Source organism: Strix uralensis, chromosome 5, assembly GCF_047716275.1.
Source record: "Strix uralensis isolate ZFMK-TIS-50842 chromosome 5, bStrUra1, whole genome shotgun sequence".
Classification (NCBI taxonomy): Eukaryota; Metazoa; Chordata; class Aves; order Strigiformes; family Strigidae; genus Strix; species Strix uralensis.
Window position 1 is genome coordinate 29660603 of NC_133976.1, and position 23436 is coordinate 29684038.

At 36.2% G+C, this 23436-nt stretch overlaps 1 protein-coding gene across 1 annotated transcript in view; it reads right to left on the bottom strand.

Moving 5' to 3' along the window:
- FOXP2 (forkhead box P2) overlaps positions 1-23436 on the bottom strand; it is a 194960-nt gene that overhangs the window by 122089 nt on the left and 49435 nt on the right. The window contains exon 2 of the mRNA XM_074870227.1: positions 4776-4865. Coding sequence (XP_074726328.1) covers positions 4776-4865 — 90 coding nt within the window. The remainder of the gene's footprint in view (positions 1-4775; positions 4866-23436) is intronic.

The following is a 23436-nucleotide window of genomic DNA, read 5'->3' on the forward strand; positions in this document are numbered from 1 at the left end:
TCCAAAGGGAGATGACCAAACTAGAAGAGAGTAAAGCAAGGAGAGTAGGTTAAAAGAGACTATGAATATCTTTTCATGATAAATTGTTGCATTTCACATGTCTTTAAAAAAAGTGGTTCTTCTGATACCATGCACTAATGCAATACACATTAACTAATTAAACTTAAATGTATACTTACTTTTCCCAAATTTTATCAAATGATTACACTTCAGTGAAGTGCTCATGCTAAATAAACAAAGCTTACCTTAACAACTCAACACTCCATACAGCATGATATTTATACAACAGGCTTGGTACACACTGAGCTTAACCCTTTGATTCCAGGAGTCATGATTTCCTGACATGCCATCCTCATACAGAATGCATTAGTACTGATGTTGAAACAAGAAATCTCCTAGCATGAAGGAAAAAACAACTAACCGAATCATCGTAGATGTATTAACTCATGGAATTGAAGATAATCATCTATTTATTCTAATTGAGATAAAGTTCAAAGTCTGACTTCATGAAAATAAACTACTTCTTTACAGACATTACAGGGAATAGAAATAGCTAGGGTCTTCATAGCTTTTACAGCAAACAAGTGAAATTACAACTAGTTGTCCAATCACTATGTTATGGAGCCAGCAATAGAACGTGTATCCTGGACAGATCAGTCTAAGCACCAAGATTTGTCTACCTGGAAGGGAAATAATTGCAATGCTGTACACAAACACCCACCAATGGCAGCAAATTGACAGCATTTACCTTTGGATTATGCTTGTGCTCTGCACCATTCTTGAAGAACCACAAGTCTTGCTCGTGACTGTAAGTGTAACAGGAACAATAAAGCTGCCAGTTTTAAGTTCAGGCTAGATGACACCAGGATCTTCAGTGGCTGTAAGGACAGTGACTTTCTGCCATAGGAGAATGATCTACAGGTTCTAAGAGCCAAAGTGACATTTTCCCTGTTATGCCTACTATGGAAATGTGGTGACAGGGAGTGAAATCCGTGAAAGCAATCAGCTCACTTCACCATGGATTACCACAATCACAGCTTCTCCAGAAAAGAAAAATATTCTGAAACAAAAACCAATACTAGAGAAATCTTAACCTTACTACTGCAATGTTTACCAGGATGCACAGTAAGAAAGTAAATGCTATTATCTCATCATATGCAGGTTAACATTATCCTCAACTCTCATCACAAACCCTCCTTAGCTATTCTGCAATATGTCATTAATCAATGTATGTACTGATTGGATCCATTCAATTGGTCCATCAGTGTAATGAATGGCATATATAAACATGTTTCAAATACATTTATTCGGATATCTACACATGAAAGTAAAATCACTACTACAATTGGTACTCAAGTTGTCAGATGGGATGTTTTTCTCCCATTTTGCATAAGACATGCTAATTGTTATGCCATCTGCAGTCTGAAACCCAGAAAAATGTAAATCAGAAAGTAATAGTAGATCAAGATAAACGTCTACCTAAAACTGTAATTTTTGCAGGTATTTTGTTAACTCACAATCTGAATATAAACCTCCTCTCTCTGAAAATATACCGTAACTACTAGATAAAGGTACCTTTTGCATTAAAAACTAAACCAGCAGCATTTGCCAATACAACATTCCTCTTTTACAATAGATCACAGAGCTAGCAGTAAATTTAAAAAGATTTTTAATGAGAAGGACACAAAAGACACTCAAATACTTCTAGGAAAATCCCAGTGGTTCTCTAAAACCATCCCCTCTGTAAAGCACAGTAGAACATGACAACTTACCCAACACCCTGTTTTTGCAAAGTTGAGGACACAAATTTGAAGGTTTCTTCAATAAGCTTTCAACTTGCTGATTAGCTAGTAGGTGCTGTAAGTCACTGAAATACTTGACGCATTATGGAATAACAGAGAGAACATATATAAAAACACCACATGCTACTTTCCCCCACAAGTCCATCAAATACAGAAAGATGGTCACTAAAATCAATACCATTTTGTTCCTTCTTTGGCACATGGAACAATAGAATAGTTTACATCAAAATATGGAATGCATGAGAGATGCAATGGCAAGGCTTACCTAACACCCACATTTGCCTGCAGATGTGTGAGCTAGCTTTAAAAGTTTTATTAGGTTTTTACTAGATTTATAAATCAGTTCTAACATATCTCCAGTTGCCAGATTAGTAAATTGTTCTGAAATTAGAGGAAATTAGAAATACACTAGTATTAAAATATTTTAAAATATTGGGAGAAGTCTGTTTCTTTAAGCACAAACACAAGCACAAGTATTTTTGTCTTATAAACCTCAAATTGCTTATATGAATTTAGCAATTCCTACTGCTAGGAGATTTTGGCTAAAGTTACCATTAATTTTGGCTTAATACAATAATAATACTGCACAATTTTATGACTCATATTTGGTCAAACAGGCATCACGATGCTCAAAATGTGAATTTCCACTACATAATGAACAATGAACAGCTCTGTAGTAACAGTAAAAGACAAATAGAAAAGCTCCAAGGACTCATTTTCAAAACCTTTATACATCCTTTTCACTAAAGAAGAAAATTAAAATGAAGTTTGTGCTCATACCTGAATTTACACAGTATTTGACACATAAACCAAAGTCTGGGAGCAAATTCCATTTTCCTCTCATTTAAAAATGAATCAAATGAAGTGTCCAAGGCTAATAAGAGGCACTGCATACATACTGATCATGAAAAGAGAAGTTGGAAACATAAGCAGTAATCTTGGCTTTAGGAAGCATGTAACAGTTCTGAAAAGAAAATCATATGCTTTATTTTTTTCTCCCTGCCTCACAAGTGTGACTCATGAGGCACTGACTCTTCCTGGTAAACACATAATACAGGATGTCTCTACAATACACCATCCCATAGCATTTTACAGGCATCAGACCAGGGTTAGTGCTTTGGAAGTAGGGAAGAACAAGACTCCCTCTCCTCATCTCACCATCCTCTGGGTTATGTGTATGACTGTCTCCAAACATGGTTTTCTCTCTTTTTGTCGATGCCTACCACAAATAGTGTACCTCCACACCTCTTCAGCCTTGAAAAGGAGGTTTACAAATGGGTGGAGAATGTGAACATAGAAATCAGTAGCTCCTGAACTGCTCCAGTTTACTAGTTGGAGGATTAAAGTAATCTAACTTCACTGGGAAACATATACTGGGAAAATATCACTATTTTTATCTGTTTCATATACTTCCCTTAGCATCTGGTGTTGGCCAGTTTAGAGACAGAACACAGGGCTAGATGGACCTTGTACACTCCTAGTACAGACCATGTTATCTTTCAGAATGAGGAGCTGGCAGAATAAACTACTTTCACAGTATTCATTAAATCAATCACCTCCATGATTCAACCCTTCAAGATCACCAATTTGACTTCTAAAAACTTAAAAAAACTATGTAGTTCATAAACTGCTGCCTTTATGACTATTCTTCCTCTGTGCCTTCAGCCTAGAAGATATTTAATACAAAGCAAAGTCAAGGGCAAAGAATGGAAAGTTGAGATGGTCCCAGGACTCCTACACCTCTGGACTGGCCTACAACTACAGCACGACAGGATGCCAACTTGACATGTTTTCTTTTTTTTCATTTTCTTTAGTAACTTTCCTAAGTTCTTGTTTGGTTCTGCGCAAATAAATACAACTTTTAAAGTCTATTTGAAGAGAGCTGATGTGGAATGTGGAACTGTTTGCTGTGTCCAACATCGCTCCATGAAGTTTCACAAAGAAAAGGAGACAATGTGAATTACATACAAAAATTGCACAATGATCAAATTCCATATTTCACTGGTGGAGAAGAAGATAAATTCTGGTGCCTGGGGCCCTCCATTATGCATGGCAAAAGCTAAAAATGAGATAAAAACGCCCTATTCCATCAGAAAACAGGGGAAGTCCCAAGAGGATAAAGGCTCACCCAGAAAAATAGATGTGAGGAAGAGAATGGTAAGAGCTATACTTTTTTATTTCCTGAACAAAATAAAATCATCTCTCATGTACATCTTTTGTCTGCAACAGTCTGTAATTCAGCAGTTAAACACTCATATTTGGTCTACATACAATGAGAGAGCCGGTTTTGTCAGCAGAATGTAATTTCATATGGAATTCTAAATTAGCAGTAAATGAACTAAAACCTCAAAAAAAACCTCCAGATAAATTTTTTCAAAAATTGCTATAGTTTTACTAATAATGCATTTAAAATAATTATTAAATAACAGAAGTCGTATTCACCCGAACACAATTTGAAGCCCAACAGCATCCCAGTGTGAAACTCTATGACACATTTTCCTAAAATGGCAGAAGCAGCTCTTTCATCATTTCATGCAGTTGTGTTGGTAGTTTCTGGACACTTTTCTGTTTGTTACTTAGATATAATATCAATGAGTTACTTAGCTTTTTTTTCCCCTGGATACTGTTTTACTCTTAGGCTTAACATTTTTACAATTTAATCCAAGTATGTATAAAAATCACACACCGATTTTGCAGCATGTCTATAAAGAATTAATTTATACCATAGCTACTGAGCTCAGATTTAGTCTTAGACCTTTTAAGCATCTATAGGCACAAAAGGCTTTTTGCAATTTATAATGGATTTTCTATGTGAATGAGAAGTCACCAGCATGCAAGCCTGTAACCTCCTGTTTGTCAGTATGCACATACGCAGTGTTAGAGCACAGGCATCCACAAACACACCTCATGTGTGAGCAAGCACAGTGCTCTTCCCTGAGAGTAAGGCCCCAAAAGCAAGGATACTTCACTAACCTGCAGTGGTCTCTGTTTATCACTGCCCTTAGGAGATTTCAGTCCACTCGTCTGTTGCTGTAAAAGCAGCTGCCTTGCTGCCTGGAGTGCCTAAAAGTAAAAAAAAAGTAAATAATTTCCACCAGTTCCTAGAAAGAGATGAGTTACTCATTGCTAATGTTAGGTAAAAGTCCAATTCAACAAATACAGTCTCCTCCTTTTTGATTTGTATTTGCTAGGTTTCAGACTTCAGTTTGTTTTTTACTTAAAATATAAAAAAAATAATCTGAAAGTACATATATAGGACTTCACTAGAATTTATGGATGTACATGAAATCCTGCAGGAAATAAAGTTAATTTGTTTGAAGTGCTTGAAGAGGAAAAACCATAAACTGCATCAATAGCCTCATTTCCACAAGGAACTTGTCTTTGAGTGTTCAACTAAAATGCCCACTCCCTTGCAAATTATCATTCAATTTGCATTTTCATATTACAATTTTGAAGCAAAAGCAAGTAGACTTCAAGTGTTACCGGAAGCTGTAATTAAATTTGACAAATCAACATCAGATTATCTTGAAAGTGAATTAATAAGGATATTCATTGAAGATTAAAAACACTTTTTTACTTACAATTCAAGGAGAAACCTCTCCTTTGACAAAAAAAAAAAAAAAAAAAAGTGCAGTTTTAATGCCAAATAAAAATGAGTGGTTTTCATTTGCATTCTTAGGAAAATCTGAGAACAAAGAAATTACTACTCAACCAACCAGATCAGGCTCGGGAATGACAGTATCCCAATCAAAATAGAAAATGTTTTCATTTATTTTATGTTTCCATTCCAACTCAGTAAAATACAGTTAAACGTATGAAATGTAAACAAACATTCCACTTACCCAAAGAAGGCTAATCTGAATTATTTTTCCCTATAAAATTATTTTTAAAATGCCAAGTGTTATAAAGTGGTATTTATTAAGAAACCAAAGCAAAAAAAACCCAATTCAAAACACTTCCACTGAAACTACCTGGAGAACTCTTTTTTGTTTCACGCTTAAAAAAAATCACTTCAGTAAACAGCAGTTACAGCTTTAAAATACATCACGTTATTATCTATGTTATGAAAACATACTGTAGATGGAATATACTTCAATAAATGCCATTTGATCAATCTTCCCTAAAATAATAAAGATTCTCAACTGATAAAGAAAGGTACAATTTTGATTAGACTCAAATGAGCTGGTTTTTAAGATAGTTTCTAGTATCCATGACAACAGTTGCTTTGACAAGATGTGCATATGGCATTACACTGCCAGCTGGTGTGAACAATGTTTGAACTACTGCATTGAGATGCTGAGCAAACAGAAAAAGTTGCCACGTCTTAACCCTCAGGGAAGGCAGTCATCCCCTGATCAATTATGAAAAGACAGAGAGAGGGCTGCTACAGTCTGGCTCCAAGCAAGTTTTCTGAGAAGGCAGGCAGACATAGAAAACCAAAGTAAACAAACTGAATGCACTAGCACCATCTCCTAACAACATTGATTCGTCTCCCCATAGAAGGCTCTGGTACGAAGTTTGCAGAGCAGACTTTTAACATTTGGAGACATTCCCACAACAATCCCCGTATTGTTTCATCAGATTCTCAAGTAATTACAGGTCAGCTTTACAAAGACTATACATTCCTCTGAACCTAAGCAACGAGACGCACAGAACTAGCTTCTCGCTGCCAAAAATAAATAAAAGTTAACATATTTCAAAGTGCACTTGAAATATTTTGTTACCAAGGAACCACTGGATGCCCTGTTTCCTATGTGAATAGCATAATCTCTTCTGCACTCAGTTCTTGAGCAGATCCTAAAGGACAATCCTGCTCTGTCTGAGATCAGAGATAAATATATCTGTTGATTTCAGGGGCACCAGGATTTGGTCCCAACACCTTACAGTGGTTTAAGCACAAAACATGGATTAAATACATGAACAGAAGATCTATGGCAAATCTATAATCCTTCCCAATCTTTAGAGATCTCTGAAGGGGAAACTTGAATGGAAGCAAGAGAACTACTGCACTCCTGAATTCATGGGAGACTGTACAAGAAAACCAACCTCACTGCTCAGGGTGATTCTGCTACAAGAACCAGACACGAGATCTGGAGTTACAGAAAATGGGAAAAAACATAAAGATGATTATTATTTATTTGTGGTGGTTACAGAAAATTCATTACACAGCCTGGAAAAGAAATTGCAATGATATAATGCTGATGTATACTTGCAAATAACTGGAACACTCGGCAAGTTGTTTCAGTGTCCTCATCTTCCTTAGCAGCAAAGTCAACTCACGTCAATATAATAAAACAAGCAAGCAAGCATCTGGTAAAGCTGTACATTTACAGTACTTGAAAATTAGAGAATTATAGTATGCTGCAGTTTAGATTTAAGCTAGACAGTATAATTTCAAATTGTGGCTAGCATACTCCCGTGGAATCAGCCTAAGAAAGCATGACTTCCTGCCACTAACTACAAAAAGAGTCACACTTTATGAAAAAGCAAGGCAGCACAACAAGATATGTTTGCATAAGAGGCTCTACTACTTAAACTACTTTGATTCATATGTGCTGGTTCAGATATCTTTAAAGGAGCAAAGGCTTATCTTTTAATACAGAATGTCTTATAAATGATGACTACCTGAATACTTCAATGATCTTATTGTGGCAGTTTAGATTATTGTAAACACAGGAGATAGAAGAAGAACAGAAAACAATTTCAAGAGATCAGAGATGATTTAAAACTCATAAGGAGAAATCACTGTCAGCCTTTGTTCTTATAGCATTTGTCATATGGTACTTTTTCCTCCCAATGTGCTGCTTAACTTTAGATTTTGCTACTCAGTAAACAACCTCCCAGAAACACACTGTTAATTTCAAAGGATTATTACTGACATTATTCATAAATGAAGATTATGAGACTATAAAAAATTCAGTTCTACCAATTCATTTGCAGCTATTAAATCTTTGCAAAACAAACTGACAACTTGAAAGTGTCTTTCAGAATTCATAGTTTAACATATACACTTCAAGTAAACACCAAATCCCATGTATAATTTATAAATTTCTGTGAACTAATTTGATAATACCTTGTGGTCTAAAAACAGTTCAGTGAAGACAAACTAACAGATGTTTATAAATCTGGCAGATAAAATTATGTTGAGTCCTACCTCAAGTTAACAGCAGCAAGAATGGATTCTAAGGTAGTCAAAATCGTATCTAGTTTCCAATAACATTTGTTTCAAATTTAGTAGGCACTTTTCCTTAATTAAGTTATCTAAATTAGTAAAACTATACAAAAAAGTCTATGTAGACAAAAGCAATAAAAAGAACTGAGGATTAGAAATTACTTTAATAATGCAAATGAAAATCATTATAATGCTTTAAGTAATGGCTGTATAAGCAGGAAATTTGGGCATATGGTTTCCAGAACTCACTGTGTCTTCTAGTAAAATATTTATTGGGAACACTACTTCTTAATATTTACTGTGCAGTTTTGGCATAGCTAAAACGTAAGCAGAACAAAAATGAAATTAATTGCATATAACTCACCCTATTAAAGTTGATAAATTGCAGTAGATTTTGCAATTTGTTGGCGATAATACTATGAGATACAACTTGCTTTAATTTTGTATTGCAAACCCTTGTATTTAATTTAAGCATACCTTAAAATAATTTTTAAAGTTTTATCATTTTAATAAAGTGAAAACTGTCACTAACTAAAAGATGGTAAAGTTATTACTTTGTTTTTTAAAAGGTAAATATGTGTATATTTTTAGGAAACAGATGTCACTCATATCTTTCCTTTAAAACCAGGAATGTTTAACCTATCAGCCTGTTGCATTTGAGACGTTAAAATGAAAAATGACATCTACGCCCATTAATATCGTCAATGTATAAACAGCACAGCATGACACATTCTTGAGAGCTGAAGGCTACAAAATCTCTCTGAAACATAAATAACAAAGCACTCAGAAGCATATTTGATGTTGATATTCATCTCTGAGAAAAACACTGCTGCCTGGGCTTCTTATGAAAATAGATGCAGCCCAAATGGATCTCCTGTAATTGGTTTCAGATAGCGAGGTCAAAAGAAATATGATACAAGAAACTATTATGTGGAACAGGCGAAACAAGAATGTTTAGACAGGCACTCCCTATTTATACTGACAAGAGGTGTATACTTTGCAGATAACCAGAACCAAAAAACTTGCCAGAAGACAACCAGATTATTTTCTTTTTCTAACTCCAAATCCCTATTTTATTTTTCAAATGATTCCATGCTCTAACATTCCTGTTGAACATAAAATAAGTTTCTAAACATAAAATAAGTTTCCAAATGGCTGAATATGTCAAACGAGAGTTATCTCACTGGTAGCACTATGCAACTGGAACGTATCAATATGCTAAGCTGTCTTTAAGGCCAACAGACTACTCTGCACTGGTTGAATAACAAGTTAACCAAATGATTACATAGTTATATTTATTTTAGAAACCACTTCAGGAGAACCTCTGCCCCTTTACACCCTGACCTGGGTTCACTCCCCAGCTGGCTCCAAACAAGAAGCCCAGAATTACCCATAGTTACACAAGATCCTCTAAAGATGGTGACAGAAAGACAACACTGTTCAATGCTCCGTAATAGCACTCAAATGATACTGCTAAACCTTTGTCTCTTGCTGACTGTATTTTCCCAGAAAGTTTTCTAATGAATTTCACAGCCACTCAGCACGGCAGCTTATAATCTTTCCAAATGGAGTACCAAAGCATTTAGCACTATTGAAAGAATCTTGAATTTAAGATGATCCAACTCCTTTCCAACAGCAGTCTCTTCAGGAGACTTGACAGGAAGAGCAAACTCCCATGCACCCCAAGACAACCTCATTTTCCTTAGTGAACAACACACTTTCTCTCTAAGCTATACAAAGAAGATAAAGCCTATCAGCTGAGGACAAATGTGCCACGCTGGAGAGCCCATGAAACCAAGGAAATCCTGCACCTAACTAAAATCCAAGCCACATAACCAGCCTGATTTCACCTAGGAGTGGTAGACTACACAATTATTACAGTGTTTTCCTACAGAAGTAGACACAAAGTACCAGATAGCTAAGGCTGTTGGCACCCACCTCAAGCAATATATTATCTAGGAAATCTAGATAGTCACTAAGAAGGATTTCACTCATTTAACCCAACATCAAAGTATGCAAATGCTCAAAACAAAAAAGATTTGTCTGTCTTCTACATCTAGATTAGCAGCTGCAGACAGCCCCCATGTGCAACATGTGCAATTTCAGCAGCTAAACCGCAGGGTGCCCTGCAGCCTTGCCTAGTAGAACACAAACGTCTAAGAGACCAGAATGTTTGAAACTAAATTATGCTCAAGAAGAAGAAGCAATAGCCTTGGACACTGTATTACCACCCCAACTAACTCCTACCACCAGGCTGCTAGATAAGACAGAATACAACTGACCTTCTTCAACAGTTTCCCCAGAAAATGTGGGTGGCCACTGAGTGCTGTGCTGAGTCCAACCTTACAGGGTGTGGTTAAGTTAACACTGAATATGCTTGAAAACACTTACTGCATTGACACTACAGTAATTTGTGCAAATGAATGCCTGGTTCCTGGATCTCCAGGCTGCTCAGCTTTTCCAAGGCTGGGGAAATTCTGCGTTTGTCCAGGACAGCAACTCTTTATGTCTGGGGAATTTCAAGATAAAAAGGCAGAGCACTTTGAAGGTGAGGTTGCAAGTGGGGAAAGATGTTCTGGATCACAATTTAACTTATGTACTCATGTGCCTCATCTTAGAAGCATAAGAATTTAACTAGATCTGGCCCTCATTTTCTTGGACTAAAAGCACTTTGTTGTTTTGGGGTTTTTTAATTCGTTTTTTTATTCTGTTTTTTGGTTTTGATTTGTTTTGTTAGGATGATACTGCCAGTTTCAGTATACTGCGGCTCTGATTTTGACTCTGATTTGCAGTCTTCCCTGCAATACGAACAACACTAGAAGTAGAGATCCTCAATGTACCTGAGCTTCTGTTCTGCCCTGATGTTATTCAAGACTAATTTGCAACTGAAGAGAAAAAGTAACAGTAATAAACTGATGAATGCAACATGAAGTCTCATAATGCTGTTTAATAAAAGGAAATTAATCACATAATTGTCATAAACCTATTTTCAAACAGCAATCTATCAGAGAGAAATTATGCATCTGTAGTTATTGACCTTTCATTTTACCATGACTGATTCGTAATTAGACTAGTTTTGTGAAAAATAATAGTTAATTACCAGATTTTTTTCACTCTAATTGTTTTGGCAATTTTTTTTTGTTTAGTGTCTTACTTTTTCCCCATGTGAAGGATGCTAAATAAATACAGGGCACTAATAACTTAGCAGCTAACATATTTCATTTTATAAGGCAAATTTAGCTTCTCTCTATATAACCCAATTTAATGGCTACTAAACACTGTTTCAAACAGAACTCTTTCATTTTTCCAAGAACTAGAAGCAAAACATCCATAACAGTGGCTTGCTTAAACTCCTGGTAGCATTAGCAGGGGTCTTCCCTGTAGACATCAATCTGCATTGGACATTAGGGCTACATGTCAGACCACGCATAACATGGTTCATGACAGCAAACCCAAGTGCCATCTCCAAAGCTCAGACCACCCGAAGAATGCAAAGTCAAGGGTTAGGAGACAGGGGCCCGCAGGACCAAAGTTGTGCTCCAACCCGACAATCTCCTTTCTTTCATCCCACATGCCTGAACTTAACTTTCCTTTGGTAAACACAAGAGCGGGCAATCTACCTTACTTCATTCCTACTACTTACATTACGTGGTGACTAACTGAATTAATGAATAAAAACAGAAACAGTGCACACATCAAATACCAGTGCCACAAGCTCACAAATATCCTGCCACTGCTATTTTCTTCCATATTGTTAGAAAACTGGGACATGCAATAGCTGAACAGAAGAGCTGATCTCTTAGTTTTACATTAATAGAATGTGGCAATGGCAGTGCATGAAAACTGGTCTGAACTATTTCACATGAAAATCATCTAGCAGATATGTAAAAGCTATTTAAGTGTGCAGGGAAAAGAACAATCAATGCAGATATCCCATGTGTGAATCCAGAAATAAAAAGATTCTTAAAATTATTATACGTTTATATAATAGTACGTATATATGGTACAAATGTGTATGCATCCTTGATCTGAAAGGAGTTGGTTAAAAAAAGACCTTCTTTCAAGTCTGTCCATTGTAGGCATTCACTTACTGGCTGTGAAGCCTACTTTCAATTAAAGCAGTCTGAAACAAAGTAGTGTTGGCTTAGGTGGAATAATAGATGGTTTGATAATTTATAAATAGGAAAGGAACTGATGCAAATGAAAGCAAGAGTGGTCCCATTTGTACTAAAATCAAAATGCAGAGCAAATGTGGGAGGAGAAAGAAACATAGTATCAAGGGAAGCATTATAACGTTAGGCTGTTAGAAGGCAGCGGTTTTATCTGATAGAAATCTGAAAGGGAAATTCAGAAATTAAAGACAATGAAATCAGCATGGAGATTATTAAGCAAATGATTAACAAAAACCATCATCCAGATATAAACTAAACCAAAAGGTGAGACAGATATAAAACAAAAGGGAACATGCACGCAAACATTTTGTTCTGGCCAATAGCAAGATTCCTAGCATAGAACCTAAAATTTGAGAGGACACATGTGAGGACTGATTAGTTTTGCTAAATGATAAAGAGAGGTAAAATAACATGTGAAGAACAGATGCCAAAACACTATTTACCCTAGAATAGCCTTAGCCATTTAGAAGGCAGAAATAAATACCTCCATCTTTACAACTTATTTTCAATTAAATAACATTCTGCACAGTGACTGGTAAAGGAGTGCCAACACAAAGCATCATAAGCACAGATTCTTCATTCCGACAGCCTGTGAGCTAGAAACTTTCTTTCTATCTTACAAAGAAAGTTACAGTAATTATACGAAGCAAACTCACTCAGCCAATCAAAATGTGAGGAATTACATATTTATCGAAGAGAAAGTGCTCCAGCTATTTGAACAGTGACTGATTTGATTTACCACTGCCCTTACAAATCCATATCCAGAGACATCAGTGAGATTGCAACTACAAAAGGAAATATTACCAAGATGGTCATATCAGGCTTTTGCTGTATGGGAGGAAGGCACAACAGCCACTACTGAAATATCCATTTGATAATCAGTGGAGAACAAAGTTCATGGCTCATTTTCACATTACATATTATAAATTTAAAGTTTCTTTTAAAATATTTTAGTAGATCTAATTACTGACATTCAGTTCTTACAGGAACATAGTTTAAAGAAATCTCAAATTTAATATATGTTATCTATGACGAAAAACATGTATTAAAGACATAAATCAATACTATCATGTTATTATGATAAAAGAAAACTGGGACATATAAACAGAAGTGTCATATACAAAACTCTTATTTCTTCTACTTTATTCAACTTTCTAAAGACTCAGCTAGTGAACTGTACCCATCTTTGGGGCACAAGCTTCAAAGAGGTGGACCATCTGACCAGTGACCAGAGAAGAGCAGTAATAATGATCACGATGAGAAAATTCAACCTATGGGATAGCAGAAATCTGATCATAAAAACAGAAAAAAAAAACCCACCCCACAACCAAAAACTAAAGCAATAACTGTCTTCGGCAAGTTTCTGCACAGAATGAATTAACTGCATTCCATGAGTAGGACAAGCAAGAATAGCCTTAAACTGAATTCAGGGAGATTGGATTAAATTTAAGAAAAAACTTTCCAGTGGTAGGGATAGTGGAGTACAATAAATTGTGTAGTGACTGCAAAACCCTTGTCACTGGACCTGCTTAAGAAGCATCTTCAGGAACAGTTAAGAGCAATGATTCTGCTCTGGGACACAGATCTTTACAAGCATCTTCTAGCCCTATTTTATTTGATTGTGTGATTCCTGTGAAAGCATGCCAAGTTCGGATTACTGTGATGTCTAACACCTTGCCACATTTCAAATAACACCATGTTCTCATAAACTGCGTATCATGAAGCTTCAGCATAGTTTGTTTCTATGGTGAGTTAACAGCAGAGGATCAGTAAGAGCTGAGCATACAGACTCGCTCTTTGGAAATTTATGACCTTACATGACCACACTTGTGTTTATGAGGCTATCCTTGAAATTTTGGACTGAACAGAGAAATAGTTTATACGGAACAGGAGATGGCTTAGAATTAAGTACTCGGTGCCCTAATTGCAGTCGGAGCCATCTGGGCAGGATTCTTGTGTCCTCACCACCAAGTATGGACACAACAGTAGCAGAAAACAAGATTTTCTTGACATTACAATTCTTACTATAAACAATAGAGGACTGGCTGAAGTGGAGAGCTAGGAAGAGGAGAGAAAAACAAAGCAACAAGGGTATGAAGCACAGCTTGATCAACATAAATCGCACCGCAACAACAAAAAAAAAAAAGCGAAAGCAAATTGACTCATTATAATTTATTGTGAATTTAAATCTAAAGCTACAATAACAACACTTACAAAGTATCTTTGATAACCTGATTTCAATCATGTTTTTAATGAAATATTTTGATCAAAAGTCACTACATAGTCTAAGCCACTTAAAAAAAAATCAGTCTTTATGGATAAAGCTAAATGAGCTCAACTGAAATCCTACTGAGTCCATTATTTTTTTCTTACAGATATTTTTGTAGTGCTTTTTAAAATTTCAGTTGGCATAAAGAGCTCCAGGTACATATTCAGTACAAGAATAATTAGGGGAAGAACCAATAAACATGAATGTAAACAGGTGATACAATAATAGCCATTTTATTTGTATTTTTTCAAGGTTTTTTGATAAACCTTTTGGAGAGAGAAGTGCAGTGCTGTCTGGAGTTTACAAAACAACAGTAAAAACACTGTTATGAGATCAAGTAAATTATGCAAGTAAACAGCCCATTTTCTAGACACTAGACTTATCAGTGGTGGCATTCAGCTATAGATATGAGTGTGCTGATAACACAAGGTCTGATCTAAACTCCTTGGAATAATTATGAAGCATTAAAATATGCTAAGTGTGGACTGTACCATGATCACAAATTAATTTCTATGTATATATGTGTAAAGTAACACACGCATTCACAAACATAAAAATAAATAGCTTTTTTCTTGAAGGAAATGCTTATATTCTGTGGAAAACCCTACAAAAGTAACACTGGTTAGCTCTGCATCTCGCTGAAAAGCTATCTGCACTTGTGGTCTACTCTGGCCTGCCTGAATGACAATTGCAGCTTTCCTCTCTGGCTGCTTATCTACCTTTTAACTCTTCTGGTGCATTTAGTGATGATCTAGCAGGCATGATCCAACACGCAGACCTCTGTCTCTGAAGAATCCCAATCTTCAGGTTCTTGCTGTAGCTGACAAATGAGTTGTATGTTTTGAAGGGCAGCCTTAACAGTCCACGTAGACAGAGCTAGTGAGAAAGAATTCTCCACTTTGGGGACTTTTAAGACTGAAGATTATAAAAAGAGTGAAATGACAAAAAGCTTTAATTTTAAGCTAAAATGCAAGTGAAGACAGACAGGCAAATGTCCTCAGGCTCCCCATCCTAGTTTCAGTCCTTTTGAGGAGATCTGGTAGGGAGTATATTCGTTATGATTAGAAACTTGAAGGGATGAAAAAGAAAAGACCTGAAGCTAGTAAAAATGTTTTGCAGAGGAGGATAGAGAGATATTTTTCAATTCCCAGGGTGTTTAGGTGCTGGAGAAATGATAGCAACTGTACAAGGAATTCCCAAGTAGTATACATGAGCAACGCAACAGGTTAGGCATTTGAATTAAAAGGTAAATGTTCCAATCACACTTCATCAAGCTTGCCCAGGAAAAAATGATCGTTAATATACTGCCTTGGCATCTACAGTAATCTTCCTAAACAGCAAGCTAATCAAGGAATCATAATAATAAATATGCTCAGAGGCATTATCATCTTCAGATGCATTTGTAAAAGCAGACGTGCCCAAGTTATGTTGGTGCCAAACATATGTAATACTTCACATCAGTTAAAGTCTCTTCTGGCATCAGATTGTAAAAATTTCCTCTAAACCAGGTAGCATATATTGCATAATCACTATCATCAGCATGCACATAAAAAAAAAGCACTGCCAACTTAGGCACATGATCAAAATATGATGGAAATGAACTCTAGATACACATTTTACTCATTTTATCCTTTTAACTACTCTTATTTTACACAAATCAAAACCTGAATTTCAGCTTTTATTTTATCAGTTCTCTATCATCTCTTGTCATCAATTTAATATGGTCAAAACCCAGTTACTAGCCTTCTCTTCTAAAGACGCTCCTCTTTACACACTGCACATAGTTCAGATTTCATGTCCTTGAAGTATTTTTCCAGATTCTCCTTTCTGTAATACCCCCTTTTTTCTTCTTGTAACATTTTAAACCTTATCAATCTGTAACAATTCCTCTACCTTCCTCTTTGTGACTTCTCTCAAAAATTCTGTAGTTCTTCCAGAGATTGCTTTATGTGAGGCATCAAGTCATCACCATTGCCCTTCCTTCCTTCAAATACCTTCACCCTCATTCTCTCCAAGGCATCTATGCAAAAAAAGCGGATGAGGGGTTTATTTCCCTCATAGCGCACTTTGTACTTATTCATTAAAAATAAATATGCATGTCCACACTTGCACACTTATGTAAGGCATATGTAAAACCATATTATTTAGATGCTTCCTTCTCCCCTGCTCTCCCTGTGCAACCTGCACCCACACGGGATAACAAACCCCAGCAGAGGAAGGATCATCTCTTCACCAGCCCTCATAGCACTGCCGCTGTACATGGCGCGAAAAAAGTAATAAAAAAGACCAATCTCACACTTAATCTAAAAATAATTCTTAAATCAAACTCAGTATCTATCCATGCAGTAAATTTCTCATTCTTTTTTTTCTTGCAGTACTTTACAGTCAGTTTTGAAAATGGCAGACTATAATCAAACTGGCATTTTGAATTATTTAAATAAATCCATAGAGGTACCATCAAGGTGTGAGACAGCATTGTATGGATTAAAGAAACATTACTCTTCTGCAGCCTTTTCACATACATTAATTAGAAATGTTACATTTTCTTTCCTGAAAAATATGAAACAAAAAATACCTAAATACCTAAATAACCTGGATACTTACACTCATCCTCCTAAACCTTAACTTCTTTTTCAATCAAGACTTTCTTGCCATATTACTCCCAGGTAGTTTTACAATGTGGCAGACTTTTATCTGACCAATGACCAGAAGAATTTTGAAACATGCTGCAGTCTTTCACCTTCTACAATTTACTGGTAATTAAATTTACATATGGGTCGCCAATTTTTTCAATAAATACTGCATTTTGTCCTCTGGTTTCATTTCAGTGTTTTATGAAATATATTGTTAACAATGGCTCCTTGTGTCTAGTCCTCGATTGCTCCCATGTAACCATAGCTTCAGAGGTTGAAAAGGGAAGCAAGGCTTTTCAAGGACAGATAAAGGGCTTTCGAAATTTAGTAACTGTACAAGTTATAGAGCAGAATATTTTTTTATGTCAAATAAGTGTACTTCATCTAGGTATGATACAGGCAATATTTTTAGTATACCAAACTATTCACAGTGCCACATAATACAAAAATAATGAACTAAGTTCTAGTTCTAAGTTCATCATCACTTTACATGCTGCTTTCCACACACAGTGCTCATTTTACATACATCAGCAGACAGACATGGGACTACAAAAAAACCCAGTAAACAGATATAAGGCCCCCTTTTTTTTTAACCTTAGGTGTGATCTGATACTACTTTATTCCTTCTAGTATTGCTTTTTACTTTAATTGACTAGGCAGGAGGCAGTGCATCTCATCTGTGAACACCCATCTATGTTTTCTTCCTAGATCATAATTTCTTCATAAAATGACTTGCAGGTATCACACAAAACATGGATCTGTTCCTGACTAGGTATTTTGATACCATCATGTATGGGATCAAATGTACCAAATGTATAGTACATTTCATTTTAGCTGTTAATTAAAAAAAAAAAAAAAAAAAAAATCCATCTATTAGAGGGAGATTTTTTATTTTACAGGACAAAATGTAGATAATTCCAGCTCTGAGATCTGGAAAAAAAAAATGACCGACATCATATTACAACAGCATTTTTAGTCAAAATGCCTTGCCTTTTATAAGAAAGCCTTCTGAATGGTATCTATTAGTCTACTGCAATTCCCAGTGCTCTTCTTGTGCCATAGGACAGTGGACTGAAGAATAAAAATGGGAGAGGAAACCATTTTATGTCAGGACTTTGGGATGGTTTTGAAATACTTACTGGAGCACAGTTTATGGCATGAGGCTTATGTTGCTACCTGAAGGCAGAGCTGTGGCCAGCAGGTGAAACAATCTTTGATTTTAAATGAATGTCAGAGGTTCTCACCCTCTTCTCCAGCAATTCCTGGGTTCATTAATATCACTAAGACATGACTGCTACAAGCACTTTCATGTTTATAGTTGCAAAAAAATATAAGGAGGGTATTACTGAAAAGGGTACGATGACAATATCACTTTTACCAATTCTCTCAGGCTTCACCTATACCGATAAACTGGAGAATGCCTGAGAATGTGATTTTCTGCACCAGCAAGCCATGAGCACAGCTCTTAGCATACTTTTTGACCTGTGCTGACTCCACTCTCCCAAGCAATGCCCAAGCACAGCTCTGCAGTCAGACTTTTCCAAGAACCAGTCTCACTAGGGAATTGGATGCAGTCATCCCAATTTTGGGGGCTAAAATGCTTATTAGCTCAGGTGTGTCTCGCCCCTGCATCAGCTGCCCAGTTTAGCATCCAGGAACCATATGTTCAATTTACCAGTGCAGATCATGCCTATGTGCTCAAAACAATTGAGCCATACGTTGTTTTAGAGCTTCTCTCAACTGAAGTAGCCAAGATGTGATTCTGGGATGGCTTAGGAGACTTTGAAAGGACCCTGATTTCATAGCTCAACAGGTTGAAAAAACAAATCATTGTCAGAAATAACAGCAATAAACACTCCCTGGGGGGAGAAAATGGTGTGTCTGCTGACGAGTTTTAAGTACCAGTTTTATATGGACACCTTATGCATCTGGGTTGAGTCTTATTTCTGAAGTAAAAATTCTGACAACAGCCACTGTTTTATGAAAAGACTTTTTTTTTTTTTTTAGATCAAAGAAGCAGGGGGGAAAAAACCAAGATTTGACTGCAAAGCATGTTTCCAGAGTTCCTGCCAATCAAATCCACAAAAATAGTACCGTATTATCGTTTCTGTAAATTCTAATAAGGTTGATGGCATTTTTCATCTTCATGTTTAGGCACTCAAGACTGAAAATTGAGTTATGTAATTTGACAAAGTCTGCAGAGAAAGTAATTTTCAGAGCTCAGGTTAGTCATCAACTCCAAGAGTGTTCCAGCTCTCAGTGTTGTCACTGAACTCTCTCTGCTACAGGTAAAGGAGCAAGCAGGCTGTTCAGCAAAGTTGGCTTGGACTCTGGCAACTACAATAGGGAACATTGCAAAAGCTTTGAGGTATCACCACAGGGTACAGCAATGTGTGATTTGGACAGAGACAAGTGAACAGAGTAAAAAGGCTCAACAAGCACTAAGGATTTTTTAAAATTTATTACTATTTCACAGGATACTGTGAAAATGAAAAGGCCTAGGAATTTATTTAAAAATTATTTAACAATCCCCGACATTTATATTTTTCTGCATCAAAATTTGGAAGATTCTGGCTAGTGGCCTTGTGCCTTTATGAAGAATAGCTGAATTATTTCTTCTCTGCTAAAAAGACACAGAGAAAAGGTGAATTGTGATTCTACATGGACTACAAAGACTACACGGACTAACACTGTAAATTCAAGACAAAAAAGATTTTTACAAGGGCAAAGAGAATCACAACTGAATAGCACTAAAATAAAAATGGTGAAAGTTATGTTGAAGAGAGATTAAATTTCCTCCTGACTAGAAGGTATTAAAAAAGACTGATATAGAAAACAGAGTATAACAATCAGGCCAGCTCAGTATCCTTGAGAATACATATTTTAGTGACTAGAGATGATTATGCTACTTTGGAAAATAAATTAATTTTACTTAAGCTGACTTCCTTAATCTTCAAGGCAAGTGTTTCTTTGACTAGTCTGACACACTTGAAGTAGTATAGATACTCCTTCTATTATAACAACCATTGGCAGACTTCATAACTACAAAGTGAGCACTTTCACTGACCTGAGAGGCACGATTCCTTGAAATTTGACACATGGAATGCACTCAAGCTTTTACTTCATCTTGCAAGACAAGATATATCATATACACTGTTTAAATTCATTTACACTGTGAATTAGTAGTATTCTGAAGTAGACATTTTGCAACAAAGCTAAAGTTCAGAAAAAGCCTAAGAGCAATGGCTGCAGGAATTTTCACCTCTGCCAATCAATATAATCATTGGAAGAAGCAATTACTGAAGTTTTGCCAAGTGCCAAGTGGTACCAATCTGAGCTTCTGCTTTCCATAATTTAAGTTTTTTCAAAGTTTTCTTAACATTTCTGCATTTTGGAGAATCAAAAGCCTCTGTTGCAACTCTTTATTGAGAAGTAGTCTCTGTTCTAGTACGTATTTTTTAAGTTTTGAAAATATATTACCCCATATTATTTCTGGCAGAGCAGAATTCTGGTTTTGTGTTGGTTTGGTTTTTTCCTAGATGCTACAAGAAGACAAAATAATTACAGCTAAGGCTTCAACAACAAAGTTTTATAAAAATTGAAAATGCATGATAAGGAGAAGGGCATTTATACTTGGAATAAAGAAGGGGATTCAGCAATGTACATTCACACAGTCTTAAATTATTGTGTTGTATCTAACCTGTCACAAGCCATATGTATTCACCCACACTGTAATACAGCTTCAGCAAGTTTCCTGAATTTCTCAGCTAATAATAAGTTTTTGGGAACAGAGGGAATTCAACATTTCACATGGTGGCCTTTAATGCATCCTCAGAATCAAATATTTAGAAGGACCAAAGATAGGAAGAGATCTAGTCCTGTATCCAGGCTTGTATTTCTTAAACTGTTTTCCATACAGAAAGGAATAAAAGTTTCTGTTAAGCAAAGGAAGAAGGGACAGGTTAAGTCTGTGTTAGATTAAATGGTTATACTGTTAAGTTTTACCATATGCTGATTGTCCAAAACATTATAAATATAATTGAGTATAAAATATTTTTTATACAGAGAGGTGTTCAACCAGTACAAATTAGCTGCAATTAAATCCTTGCTGATTACTGTATGTGTTTAACTGTCAGCCTCCCATGTCTATTCACACTGTAGCTCATTTCAAGCAAGATCCAACTGCACACAGATTTCAAACAGGTTTAAATCACTTCAGTCTAGTAAGGAAGAAACACAAGGTGACGGTGAAATTTAAGGCACAGACAAACTCCGTTCTCCCACAAGTCACAAGAACGGAGTGTGCAGAGATGTTTAACCTGAACGGGGCACCTTCCACAAGCAGTTAAAATTTTTGTAGGACCTGAAATCAGATATAAATGTTTCTGGACAACAACTACACCCCCCCTCTCCCCCCTCTCAGTTTTGCGGGTTTTTTTGTGTGTGTGTTTAATGGTGATGGAAGATGCCAGATGGATGGTTTTGGAGATTAAAATAGCCTTTTTCTACATTCAGGGCAAGTTCAGCATAGTCAACTGCAGAAGCAACTAAATGAATGTAGCCTATTACTGCCTCCTTTCAAGGGGTAGAAAAGTAATTCTATTTCCATGCTCATTCGCTCTTCATTTCTTGTACTGATTATGCCAATTAGAGTAGTCCTTTTAGAGATGTGGGCGTCTGCCTCCTAGAAATCTTACCTGTTTATATGCTTGCAGGTACTGACAGCTGTAGAACAAATTTGATATAGATCGTTTAACTATCCCCAACAATAAGCGAGGAGATAAGCTACAGACTGAGTGGTAAACACTGCCTAGTCATTTATACCATTTTTGCCTTAGTGTGTTCCTTTCCTTTCCTATGGGATGCAGACTGCATAAACTTAAATATATATATACACACACATAAATATATATTCTAGAAATTTCATTTAAGTTGGAAGAAATTTTTGGACTGTCTTTACTACAGGTACATAAAACTGTCACAAATGTGGGGAGCGAAGAGAGAACTGTATCTAAATAAGATGCACAATTGCAGATCTTCTAATACAAAATCTAAGTTCTTTGCCTCTCAAACTCATTAGCTTACAATTATTTCTTTTCCAGTATAAAGAATGTCTAACTCATACATTTTGCTTGGTTCCCTGGGGAACATAAGACCCCTAAAGAACGTCATCTTCATTTTTTTCTTCTAATGTGCAGTTTTCCTTTTCTGCTTATGGCCTTCTTCTTCCCTGGGTGACTCCAAGTGTTTCCTTACATTGACCTACATGGCAGGCTCATCTTCCCTCATGTTTTTGCTTCACTCAAGAGCTTAAAATCTTCCCTCAAAACTTGCTCTTTTCAGTTAGCTTGCTAATACAGACCTTAAACCTTCCTCTTTCCAAATGTTGTCCCTAGATTTTAAGACTCTTGCTTAAGCTTAAATAAATTTAAAAATTAACAGAAAAGCCCAGAACTAAATGGCATTAACAACATATGTATGTAAAATAGGCCGATTTCATGATATTTCACTTCTTACTCCTGTTCTTTACTGTTCTTTTCTCCTGTATTTTAATCCCTGTTGAATCTAATTTATATGCTGCAATCGGTATGTTTAAAATAGTCCTACTTTCAACCTGAAGGGGTTGAAAGATGTTACTGCTTTATAGCGTAACAGTATTATTTTGCTTACAGTAGCAACTGTTCAGAATATCTATGAAGTTCCAAATGTGGTAACAGCAGAAGTAAATCCTTTTTAATAATGAACTGATTTTAAAATATACCATGTTATTTTATATGTAAGAGCAGCTGCAGTTAAAGCCACTCTTTCCTGTGAATAGAATATACATGAGTAACAGAAGTTTTTAACATGCCATATATAAAGCAGCACACTGACCTGCATACAAAAACATTTAACATATTAAGGTAAATGAGGCCATTGGGAGGGAGGTTTGCCAGGGAAGACGAGACTATGACTCTGCATTAACACTTGGGCAAAGTTTATCAAGCAAAATGCACTTTTTCCTCTGGAGCTGGGCAGTTTTGCAGGCAGGAGGGAAACTGGAAGCAGGCAGCAGGGCCATGTTAAGAGTCCCACTCCACAGCGGCAACCACATCTGCACACAACTGACTTCATCAGTCAGAAACATGCCACATGAAATGTAACAGTTAACTAAAGAATAGCCAAGACTAAAGAAAACTGTGCTCTGAACAACAGAGAATGCAGAAAAAGAAATGAGATGAAAGAATACTCCTCATTTTGTCTCCTGAAATACTTTTTAGTGTAGTAAAAACCAAGTTAGCTACACACAGTGTAGCACTGACACATGTGCTTTAGCCAGGACATCTCAAAAGATCCTGGTACTTCCTGAGAGGAAAGGTGTTAGCCTGTTTTTTGTTTTGGCTTGGTT